Raw genomic sequence first — 12,455 nt, 5'->3', positions numbered from 1 at the left:
ACGATTTCTTTTAGAGCTACACATGTTCAAAGCCTGACCTCAGACTACCATCAATACCTACTACAGCACAATAACAACAGCTGAAGGCTGCACCAGAGAAAACAATCCAATACTATAATTAGGCTACTCTGAACCAGGACAAAAAGTAGTCATTGTCAAACTCTAGTGTTCTACATTTAGAAGTGTGTTCACATACAGCGCAGGACTTTGGGAAGCCTGTTGAAAAAGACTGACAGTGTGTGAATGTGTGTGTTGCAGGCGGATGGTCAGTCAGGCAGTCATGCGAGGCCAGCGTGTGGTGGAGAGCGAGTGTAGGTGCTGGAACCCGGCCGTCTGGCTCCTGGTGTCCCTGCTGGGATCCCTCGTCTTGGTGGCCGTCAGTGTGCTGCTGCGACTCGGTAAGTGTGTGAGTGGGGGTGGGGGCTTCCTGACTGTAGGAGTTTACTTTCTGTCATACAGAATGTTACATGTGATCGGGAAAAAAAGTTGTTTTCACCCGCTTCGGATGATATCAGCCCGCTAAATGGCCGTTATCAGTCCTTATCAGCATCCTAGATAAAGGTTCGAAGGGGCCTGCTACACCTACGAGCATGTTCACAATGGCGTTATCATCTATTCACATGCTCTATTGACGTAGCCTACGTAAGCAAAGTTACGCAATGTACGTAAATGATATAATGTTACTTTGCATTACTTAATGTTACATAACAAATGTAGGCATACTTACTTGAGGTTAAACCATGATCTTTTTTGTAAACTTAACCACGTAGTTTTGGCGCATAAACCCAACCTAACTAGAAGTGAAACCTAATGTGACTGCGAACCTTTCATAACCTTGGATATGCACCTTCTGGCCTACTGGTGGGAGCAGTTTGCACCTTCTGAAGCATGAACATTTTAAACGGGTAACATATAGTAATTTACTTAAGACATATTAGAGTGACCACAATCTGAAATACAGTTTTGTCATACGAAAGGCACAAAGACAAAATGCCCTATTTCACAATGTTAATGCAAGTGAAAAACTATTTGTGCATTCGCTCCAAAATGTAATGGGTTCTTCTTTGGTTCATGCTACACCCTTCAACCAAATGTCATGAAAATCGGGGAGGAGTTTCGTAATTCTGTTAACAACCAACAAACAGAACCACCAACATTATCTCCTTGGCAGAGTTAACTAAAGGCTAACGTAACATAGATTTATCTCAACAAATCTTTTGGAACAGTTCTTCAATGATATTTGTGGTGCATTATCTTTGTTAGAGGGAACAATGTGAAATATATATTGTAGTAATAGGCCTTAACAGTTTGGAGTTCTTGTTACAAGTTCTCAATGGCTCTCAAGTGTCGGATAAAACTGCTTTATAAAGTATATCATTTCCTACAGGGTTCGTTTTTCTTACACTGGTTCAGGGCAGAGGTTGGTTGTATAAAGATTGAAATTACATTCCTCGTGGTCCTTGTAATCTCCTTGTGTGTATAAATTATATGTATTTGTTATTGTTCCTGGTCAGACTCGGCAGCACTTGTTGCTGTGGGAACGCTGACCATTTCACCTGTAATAGTTTTGACAATTGAATAATAAAGACAACTCGTTTGTAACTTCATTATTTACTCATCTCTTACGAGCAGATTCACGTTGAATTCACACCACAGTCCCCACTGCCATGAACGGTAATGGAATACGACACAAGTTGGTTTCTTGCGTGTCGGTGTTGAACCACATGTTTGGGACGTTATTAATGCTCCAGGACCGGGTGTGCCTGCAATTGAACTCCCTGTATCTGAGTGTCCACAAGTCCGTCTGCCCTGTGTTTACCAGTGATAGCTGGCAAAAGCCCTGAAGTTATTTTGAAGGGAGCCAAGATCTATTCCACTCACTGGACGTTATGGATCAACAAATTGGAGGGAATGAGATATAGCAATTTATTCATATGTGTTGACACCAGCTTACTGCCTTTGTCTCTTGTTAAAGCCAAAAGATATCCAAATGTGTGCCTTACTAACATTTTTTTGTATTCAAATTTCAGGAGACATGAAAATAAACAGACGGGCTGTATACAGTAAGTCATATTTAAGTTAATCACGTTGTATTTTTCTGATCCTCCTTAAGAACTGTGTGTCCCTGGAATATAAACCAGAATGTAACCTGCATTTGACGGCGTAAACAGACGTGTTACCAGCCCCAGCTAAAATACAGGGGGCTAAAATATATATATATATACTGTACATGTTTCAATGCCACAAACAAACGGGAGAAGCCTGTGAATTGACCTACATTGGGTGTGACGGGGGAAAATATCCTCTGGTGTGATTGTGAGTTGTTGAAACCGGAGATATTAGTCTTCAGGCATCAGGATGTCCTTAATACAGGTCATGAAACATCTTCCAGTGGGATGTGTGTGGCAAAACACACGCATGTGAAATGTGATTCACACACAGATGATAGCTCAGATCTACACAAACCCTTTTGTGTTTAGCATATGAAATATCTATTGACTGTTTTAATTGATTGATTTGGTTAACACCAAAGACAAGCATTGCATAAAGGTGCTATGATAAAGGGAATCATTTGATTAGATGTTGTACTCCGCCACTCACAGACAAGAGTTACATTTTATCCTGAGGGAAACATGAATGTGTTAAACAAATGTCATGGCTATCCATCCAACAATTGTAAAGAAACTTCACTCAAACCACAAATGTGAACCTCAAGCTAGAGGAAAAGTCAAGGGATTTCCAAATTCTGTAGAATTCATCCTCTGAGAACCACGAATGCCTGTATAAAATGTAAGGGCAATCTATCCCATAGTTGTTAACTTTCCATGCCGCTAGCATGGCTAAAAACCCAAATTAAAGGAATAGGCTAACATACTTCAGTTGTAGCCGGTGTCCGAACAGGCCTCCTGTTGTGGTTTCAGTCTGTGTCTCGTGTTACAGGAAAATAGATATAGTAGATATAGAGTACAGTAACTATGGAAGGCCAAGAGCCTCCTTTCAACAAATAATTTGACCATACTCTCTCTCCGTCTTTCTCCATATTCCCTCCTCCCCCCTATTTTAGCCAATGGCGAGCCAACCCCCGTGAGGACGCATTACCAAGGTAAGCATGAGCTGGACAACCACACCTGCCCAGACACACCCATGTTCAGAAAGACATGTCTGCATCCAGGCCATGATATGAAAACAGATCAGTGGCTGGCTGTGTGTCAGTGACACAGAGTACAGAAGGTAGATCAGTGCCTCAGGCTTTTTAAACAAGGTCACTTTCCCAGCTCTCCATTTCCCTAATCCCCACTTATTTGCTATGTAACCTCCCACCCTCCTGCATCCACCTCACTCTCTTCCAAGGAGTCATGTGGCTTATTGTGTGCTTTAACTGGGTAGGATTAGATTTTGCTATTAACTGTCATTACATTAGAGCCATGCTAGTCTGTGTTCTCATCTCATTTTTTTCCAAACAGAATCATGTTGGCAAAATGTCCCTTCGACAGTAGAGCTTTCATAGGCCTCAAATTTCTCAGGGAGGTGGCACAATTATTAATCTTTGTATCTGCATATGAATGCAGATTCTGTAGGCAACGGGACAATATTTTGGTATTGGAAGCATTCTGGTTTCCATTTGTAGTTCGCTTGTAGTCCGAGTAGTCATGTCTGAGTGGGCTTTGGTTGTTTGAAGCTAAACGGTCGCTGTAAAGAGAAAAAGAGGTGGAACACATTGGCCGCAATGCAATCTTTCAACCCATCGGTTATTGTCTGACAACGATTTAGCTTAAAATGAGCTTGTAAACTCCAGTCGTAGACAAGCCCCCAGGAAGTGCAGCAGGCTTTGAAGCAAATCTTCGTAGTGGCTAAACCGTGGAATTACATCTTCTGTGTCAGTCACGTGACGCCATGGGGCCCAAAAAGACTTTTTCCCATTTACTTACATCAGGGAAGAGACGTCTGTCCATATTTTTTATTTATTTAAATAAACTTCTTAGTAGGAAAACTTGAATGGTCCTTATTTAAATCATTAGGTCCTGAATGTTGTAGAATGTGCTAATAGCCAAATCCAGAGTTATTTTCCCGCCTCCACTCATGTGACTGAGCAGAGACTGGCTGTGACGGAGCGGCGGGGTTTAAGGAAAATGCAAGTGCGCATACTCTATGGGCCCCATGAATGCGGAAGAACGCTGGAAGATCCGGGTCATTTTTTACTATTTAGCCATTTTGGCTTCATGTGCCCCTGGGCAACCTTCATAGGAATGAACGGGGCCCCGCCTCCAACGCTGTATCCAGTTCTTTTAATATAACCATGGTTGCCCCCAGAGGTTACTGCTCATCAGACCGATAGCCAATGGGCTCCGAGATTACACAATCATAACCAAACAACCTGAACATCCTCATCTCACTTCAAGACAGGGAATGAAGTTGTGTTTGAACACTGAGGGCAAAATAACTGACAGATATTGTGTGCTTATGTCTCCTCACCAGTGCAACTGGTGAACGGACGTAACAGGTGTGAGGGTAGAGTGGAGGTGTTCTACAATTACTCATGGGGCACAGTGTGTGACGACGACTGGGATATGGTGGACGCCAACGTGGTGTGTCAGCAGCTGAAATGTGGATCGGCTATGGCAGTGGGCAGCAGCTCTCAGTTTGGACAAGGCACAGGTCTCATTCTGCTGGATAATGTGGACTGTAGAGGAAGTGAAACAGACCTCAGTGAGTGCCGTTCTTTGGACTGGGGCGTGCACAACTGTTACCACTATGAAGACGTGGGTGTTACCTGCAGAGGTAAAGCCTTTATATAACTTTAAGTTGGCTGAGGTGTGGTAAATCATTTCTGGAAAGAAAAGAGGACAAAGTGACTAAAATGCCTGCTTCCTTTTTCATTTTGCTGCTAGGATATTTGACGGAGCCGAGGGCCGAGGGCTTTCACACCACACTGCCCCGGGTGAACCACGGTTTACGTAAGTACTCCCTGCTTCTATCTAAATGAGTGGTCTTCTGCCAACCTGAAATGTCAGATGCATGAAATTTAAATTTAAAGCATATAGGAAAATCCAGAAACATAATATACTAGGGACCATTTGAAAAATGTATATTTGTAAACAAGATGTGAATAACTACAACCCCTGGTAGTGAAACAACAGTACGAGCAAAAATTATGGAAGCCCATTTCCGCCAGTAAAAGAAAAAAATAGAACCTCTTCTTATAAGTCATTATAATGACAAACGTTCTTGAAATAATGACATTGTATCTCAAATAAAGAGAAACTTATTAAGATACTAATTCAATATTTTGAGAACATTCTCATTATAATGACTTTTTTTTTACTTCATCACATTGGCGTAAATGGGCTCGCATACAAACAGACCTAAATGTAGAGGGAACAGTGGACCAGATTCATCAGGTGGCCAGAAATAAGCTAATGTGGCTCCATACCTGTTGGAAGTGTAAAAAGGCAACTGATTGCTAACATGTTAGCCAAATTAACATAAAAAAGAGACAGAATGTCATTGCTTTTTTCACACCATGTTTCCACTGCCCCCCAGTGGCCATAAATTATGCTATTTCATGTCTTTGCATTTGACCCTGAAACACACAAAGCACACCTGGTCAGCCATATTAAGTGTTCAGTTAACACAACTGATGAAATTAGTCGCCCTCCTCCGAAAATGGAATCATGCCACCAGGCTGATGTGCACAAAGGTTTAAGGACAGATGCTGGATTGTCTCTGCTGAATAAGTAGATCAGACCATTATTCATGTGCTCATTCCAATGCAACTTTAAAAAAGAAGGCGAATACAACTTTTTTGATCGGATGGAATACTTAGAAAATATGTCTTTCAGTAAATTAAGAGGAGTTCCACTTCAGACCAGCTTTTCTCTGTGTTTGGTTAGATGTTTTTTTTAATGCTCGAGGATCAAAATCAGAAACACAAACACCCAAATCAGTGCAAAGCAGACAGGTGGCATGCCAGATGCCAGATTACTACAAAATTCAAGGCAGGTTTTATTAAATAATGAATGATGGCTTATTTTGTCATTGTCTGGGTGCAAAATGCAGTCACAGTCAGTGTTTATCAAAAAAATATAAATTGAAAGGAAGGATATATTATTTCATTTTGGCAAAACCGTCATCACATTTTACGCAACATCAAAGGCTTTTGAGCTCAGTAGAAAGTATCTTTTGGAACCTGTACAATACAACTCGAAGGCCTCTTGAATCCCCGGCTGTCCTTTTTGTTTGCTGGCTTTGCCTTTGTTGTGATTGTTTTTTACCCTTAATTCCCAAGAGGATCATGACAAAATGGAACAGTGACGTATCTCAAACCCACTGGGAATGTAGTAAAGCTATCCAGATTCATGGCTACCTCTCAAGGAAGCTCATCTTAAGATGATGGATGATAATGTCTATTGTGCTCGGTTAAAGGTGTGTTTTTGTCTGTGCCGAGGCATTAAATGACAACATCTGTGTTTAGTGCCTGTATCAGATGTTCACCACAGTATGGGTTGTATAGGCCCACACCCTTCTCTTTTCCCTGTACCCCTGCCTGTTAGTCATTTCATCTGTCTTCAACACACCCGCAAATCCTAGCCCGTATTGAATTTGACGTTAATATAGATTCTAATAAAAGCCAACAGACTCGAAAAATATGCTGCAGAGAAAGATGTCTTCAACAACAGTTCCTATAAATCCCCCCCTCTCCATCTTGGTTTAGGAGATGGCACCATCCGTCTGATGAATGGACAGAACGCCTGCCAGGGCCGGGTAGAGATCTACTACCAGGGAAACTGGGGGACAGTGTGTGATGATGAATGGACCTTCGACAATGCCCGGGTGGTGTGCCAACAGTTAAGCTGCGGTAGTGCCTGTCTATGCACACACCAACTCCTACTTTGGCTACGGAATCGGTCGGATTCTCCTGGACAATGTCAACTGCCACGGCACAGAACCCGACCTGTCTAGATGCAAAAGCCTGCCATGGGGCAAACACAACTGTGGCCATCATGAGGACGCTGGGGTCACCTGCACTGGTACACTGCTCTCAGTCATGGAATATGCATTAAAGGAACACGTCAGCCACAAAATGATCATTTGTATATCAAATTACTCATAATTAATCATGGCCTGCACGATGAACAAAGAATTAAAAAAACAGAGAAAGGTTTTGATGAATTGAAGTAAATGGGGCGTTAGTAGTATAATCCAAGTCTCATTTATCGAGTCGTACGCTCACTGCTTCCCAAACACATTCATTTTCACTTAAAGCTCACTATTTAAAAGACTGTCTCACGCTCAGAAGTCTTTTAAATAGTAAGGTTTTAGGACAGTGAGCATGTGAGACTTTTGGATTATTCTGCATGAGTTGTGAGAGTTTGTTAACAGATGTTTTGATATCATTTTGTTTCAATTAATCAAGAACTTTCTCCGGTTTTTGATTCTTCGTAAATGCGAGAAAAAGTTTTCTTCAAGAATTGAAGTTAACATGAGGTAAGTAATGATACACAAATAGTCATTCTGTGGTGAAGTATTCCTTACACATGTTGGACAGATGTGTATGATTATTTTAAAACATAACTGAACACTAAACTTTTTTCAATTCTGATTTGGGCCACTTTTTTATATGTGGTCCTAAATCAGATACAGGTCGGATATTTTGCAATGTGACCTCAGTCTGAACAGGCAACAGAATGACTCTTGTCTATAATGTCAGTAGTATAATAGTGGTATCCGTGTTGGTAACAAGCTGTTTTTGAATTAGTAGAAATAGTAATAATAGAAGCTGTTTCATTTTCTTTTTTCTACCCACCTCAGGATCCACCACTGTACCTCATGTGACAACAGAAAACCAGAGAGGGTTCAGGTCAATACACACCACTGAAGGTATACAAGCGTAATACACAGTACTGTAGATGGTTATCTGTACCCAAGCAAGCACACGCTAATTATTATGGAGAACAAATATGTAAAAGAATAAGAAAATAAATATGGAAATATTAAGAAGAATCAATTAAATAATTCATAATTAAATAACAAATATGAAACAGTAATCGGGAAACCAAATAAATGAAAAGAAAAGGTTGAAATATAAAGATAAATAAATATAAGATTAATGTAAGAAATAAATAATAACAAACTAAATAACAAAATATAAAATAATCATAAACTTTTATTTTCCCATGTATTTGTTCATTTATTTCTGTATCTATTTTTATATTTTTTTAATATAAATGTTTTGCACATAAATGGTTATTTTATATTATATATTTGTATCCCTTTATTATTCTTTTCCCTATTACTTTTGCTATTTATATTTTTCTTTATATTTCCACATTTCTTTATTTATTCATCTTTATATTTCCACAGTTATTTTTCTTTTTTTAAGAGGTACTCTAATGACTCCATAGATAATTACTCCTTTGCATCAGCAATTCATTTTGCTGGATTTATTTTCCAAAGTAAATATTGTATATGCACTTCTGCTAAATGGCCGACAGAGGGAGCCATTTATATCTAGCCATTTGTCCACCATAGTGCCACGGAGGTGGAAGCTAACAGACTAACCTCACCATGATCATTGCAGACAGGTAATCTATTGAGTCTTATCATGTATCACATCTTCCCTCCAGAAACAGAAAACATTACAGTCACCATGCCACCAACTACAACAACTGTTACTACAACTGTCCAGACAAAAGGTAACAATATTCAACTTTAAACAAAAATATGTTTTACATTGGACTGACCAGGGAATATTATAGCCTTGTATGCAATTATCAGAAATGACACTGCTTTGATGTACTTGTCTATTTATCCCTGTGCAGCCAAAACAGCCATTCGTGTGATGAATGGTAACAGTAGCTGCCAGGGTCGTGTAGAGGTCCGCTTCAAATCTGTTTGGGGGACGGTGTGTGATGATAACTGGGACATGATCAACGCCAAAGTAGTGTGCAGGCAGCTAGGTTGCGGCCCAGCCATCGATGCCAAGACCAAGGCCTTCTTCGGCTACGGATATGGTCCCATCCTGCTGGACAATGTGGAATGCACCGGCTTTGAACCAGACCTGTCCGAGTGCTTTCACCTGGGCTGGGGTCAGCACAACTGTGGCCATCATGAGGATGCTGGAGTTATCTGTGCACGTAAGATCTGACTGGACCTCTCTAACACCATGTGGGGCTAAAGCAGCCTCCATTAGGCATACATTTATGACAAAGCACATATACAATACTGAACATAGGTTATGTCTGTGTCATAAACCTCTATCTTAAAGTGATGGTTTGGATGTGGCGTTGTATGAGGGAACTTAACCATAGTAAGTGTATTTCCTACAGTAGATGACGGTCAGCGGCTTGGAGAGACAGACAGAAGCATGGACTCTAAACAATGTACTGCTGTGGACAAGGGCAGCAGCGAAACTTGTTTTAGGCACCTGAAAGAAAGGCCCACCTAAACAAAATCAATACAAGAACCTGTTATCTATGCTCTCTTTAAAGCCACCAGACTCCTTTGACAAAAACAATGATTTTACCTCGTAGAACACAGAAGTTGCTGGTCTATCTCTGCCTCGATTGGTTCGTTTGTCTGGGTTATTGTGTGACTTTAGTGAATTGAACCAACCAAAGTCACAAAGTTAAAATTACTGTTCTTCAATGGAGTCTGGTGGCTTTGCAGAGAGAAAATATGGATATAACAGCTTCAGTTCTGCGTCAGAAAGGGCTTTTTTAGGTGGCTAAAATATGTTTAGCTGACGGACCCTTCAACAGTAGTACATTGCTTAGCTTCCATGGTGTATCTCCTGCCTACTTCTCCATATTTGGGGGTGTGTCGACCGACACTGACTATGGATATGTACCTCCAACGACCACACTTCAAAAAATCAGAAACATCCCTTTATGTCATCAACTTTACTGAAAATCTCATACTTCCTATTCATTTGGTCATCTGTGCTCGCCCTGCTGAGCTGTCCACTTGCAATGCATGACTGTAGTACTCTTGGAAGAGGAGACAGCCCAGAGAGCATAACAAATACAGTGGATGAGTCAAGGCACATCAGCGTCACTGCCTGCATGCAGCCCAAATTCCACTTCTTTCAAGCCTAAATGAAAAGCACATAGAAACTCCCCTCTGCTTGGATAGCACATCCTTGGTTTTAGGTTGATCAGAAAATATGGACATATACATGTTTTCTGAAGGTAGTGGTTTTATATCAGTTATTTCTAGTAATTCTGCCTTCAGAAGCTCATAACTATAGGCAACATATTTAACAAAAAGTTGATATTTCTAAACAATGTTGCTGCAAAGTGTGTCTGTGGCCTCAAAGGAGCCTTGCTAATGCTTTTGTGACCTGATATATCCTGAGTATGCCCAAGACCCAGAAGCATCACTCTGGGTTTTTTTGCTTTCCTCTATCTTGTAGCTAGTGAATATTACACTGGAATTGGACGTGACTTTACAGTTACAGAAAAGATACCTGCCACCACCGCCACACAACCCTCTGAAGGTAGGTTAAATATATCTTCAGCCAGAACAAAATCAACCTATTTCCTTAAGACTCACTGGGTAAAAAAAACTGTTAAGACTCAGAGTTTATGCAACTATCATTTTTGTGCCTGCAGGAATGGTGAGACTGGTGGGTGGGGAGCACCAGTGTGAGGGTCGGGTGGAGATGTACTCAACTTCTGGATGGGGCACAGTGTGCGATGATGCTTGGGACATCCCCGACGCTCAGGTTGTGTGTCACCAACTTGGCTGCGGAGAGGCCACGGCGGCTCGGGGAGAAGCTTTCTTCGGGCCCGGCACAGGAACAATCCTGCTGGACAATCTCAAGTGCACCGGTGCGGAGGGCGCTCTGCGGGAGTGCTCCCATATATCCTGGAATGTGCACAACTGTGACCACTCTGAAGATGCCGGCGTCACCTGCTCACTGTCGTGATTTCAGCAGAACCACACTCCCATCTCCACCATGGGTAGGAAGTGGGCGTACCAACCTGGGACTTGTATACATTATGTAAATAACAGCTTTCACAGCTGCAGGAATGCTCCACCAACAACAACATACAAAATAACTAATATGACAATATATGATTACATACTATAAACTATCTATGCCTATTAAGCACTTTATAAATAAATATATGATATAAAATACAATGTACACAGTTTTTTTATTTGATAAACAAAGAAAAACAAAGCGTTTAACTGTCTGTCTCTCTTTTTTGCCCTAAATGTTAAAAATATTTACTGTACATGTGATTCTTTGATGATTAAGTAAGGAGTCCCTCAATTACTAATTCATTATGTGGAATAAAGGAGGCAAAGTTGTGGACTTCAGCTTCAAAAATTGCAAATATGTGTGATAAAACAAAGATAAATATAAATGGGAATAAAGGATATACTACAAACCATAAGAATTCAAGATAACAGACACAACCATAAATAAATGTGTTACATCTTGTGAATATGCAGCATCTCTCTCCTTCTACAAAGAAGAGATGTTTCACCTGTGTTCTGTAAACCATCATATAAATAAATGTAACTAATAATCATTTACATGTGACAAAATATATATATGTAATAATATGTTCTTATTTTTGGTATATAATATAATTTTGGTGTAAAAACAGAGGTATTCAAATCAGTCTATGCATCTGGCATTGTCCTAAACATGAGCTTTCATCTTGTATTATTTAATAGCACATGCACATATGGTGACTCCACCATTTGAATTTGCTCAAGTGAGAGGATTGTAGGGATTTACCTGTGAGAGGATGAGATTTGGAGTGGGTCTGATTTACAGCAGGTTTCACATTTAAAACCAGCTCATTTCTTCCTTGTTATTTACCGTCTGTAGCTAATCTGAGCATACTAATTGTTACGCAAATGCATGATGTTAGCTAAATCAGTCCCTGTACCCAATAAAAAAGCAATATAGCTAACATAATTTAGTTGAGATGTAATTCTCAAATGAAATAAGCCAATTGCTGTATAGTAAAATTAAAACAATTGACTGAACCCAATTTGGACAATAACATGCCAACCCTCCGTAACGTAGGTCTCTGTGACCACAAGTGATAATACAGGATAATGATTAGTGCTAATATGTAGTGTAATAGTAGCAAAAGTACAGAGCGAAGTCAGCAAACTGACTCAGCAATGTGTTACACAACAGTATCGATGTAAAGTTTGCTTACGTTAGCCACGATAAGCTAATTATCATACCTGACCAAGAATGCTACGTCTTTAACAGCATCACTCCTGAGTGTGTTGAAATGAACGTATTATTGGTAATGAATTCTACTGTTTAAGACTTTTAACTGTCTATAATGAAACAATATTAACAGTGGCATTATATTAAACTGTGTAAAAGAACATGCGAGTATTGAAAAGCAGCTTGAGACCTCCCTGTAATGCCATAAAGCATTTAAAGAATTCTGTTAATGCTTGGAATTTAGTACTTTTTT

The 12,455-nt window shown here is 40.2% G+C and overlaps 1 protein-coding gene across 1 annotated transcript; it reads left to right on the top strand.

Moving 5' to 3' along the window:
• The first annotated feature begins 262 nt into the window (after positions 1–262).
• LOC115018741 (scavenger receptor cysteine-rich domain-containing group B protein) lies at positions 263–10,927 on the top strand. The gene is given in 11 exon segments (XM_029447934.1): positions 263–398; positions 2,031–2,056; positions 3,236–3,284; positions 4,474–4,779; positions 4,890–4,955; positions 6,713–6,858; positions 6,860–7,028; positions 8,625–8,693; positions 8,820–9,134; positions 10,412–10,495; positions 10,611–10,927. Coding segments are annotated over 11 exon segments (1,683 nt in total).
• Positions 10,928–12,455: the final 1,528 nt, after the last annotated feature.

This window comes from Cottoperca gobio, chromosome 14 (assembly GCF_900634415.1).
Source record: "Cottoperca gobio chromosome 14, fCotGob3.1, whole genome shotgun sequence".
NCBI classification, from domain to species: Eukaryota; Metazoa; Chordata; class Actinopteri; order Perciformes; family Bovichtidae; genus Cottoperca; species Cottoperca gobio.
This window is presented reverse-complemented; position numbering and strand designations above follow the sequence as displayed.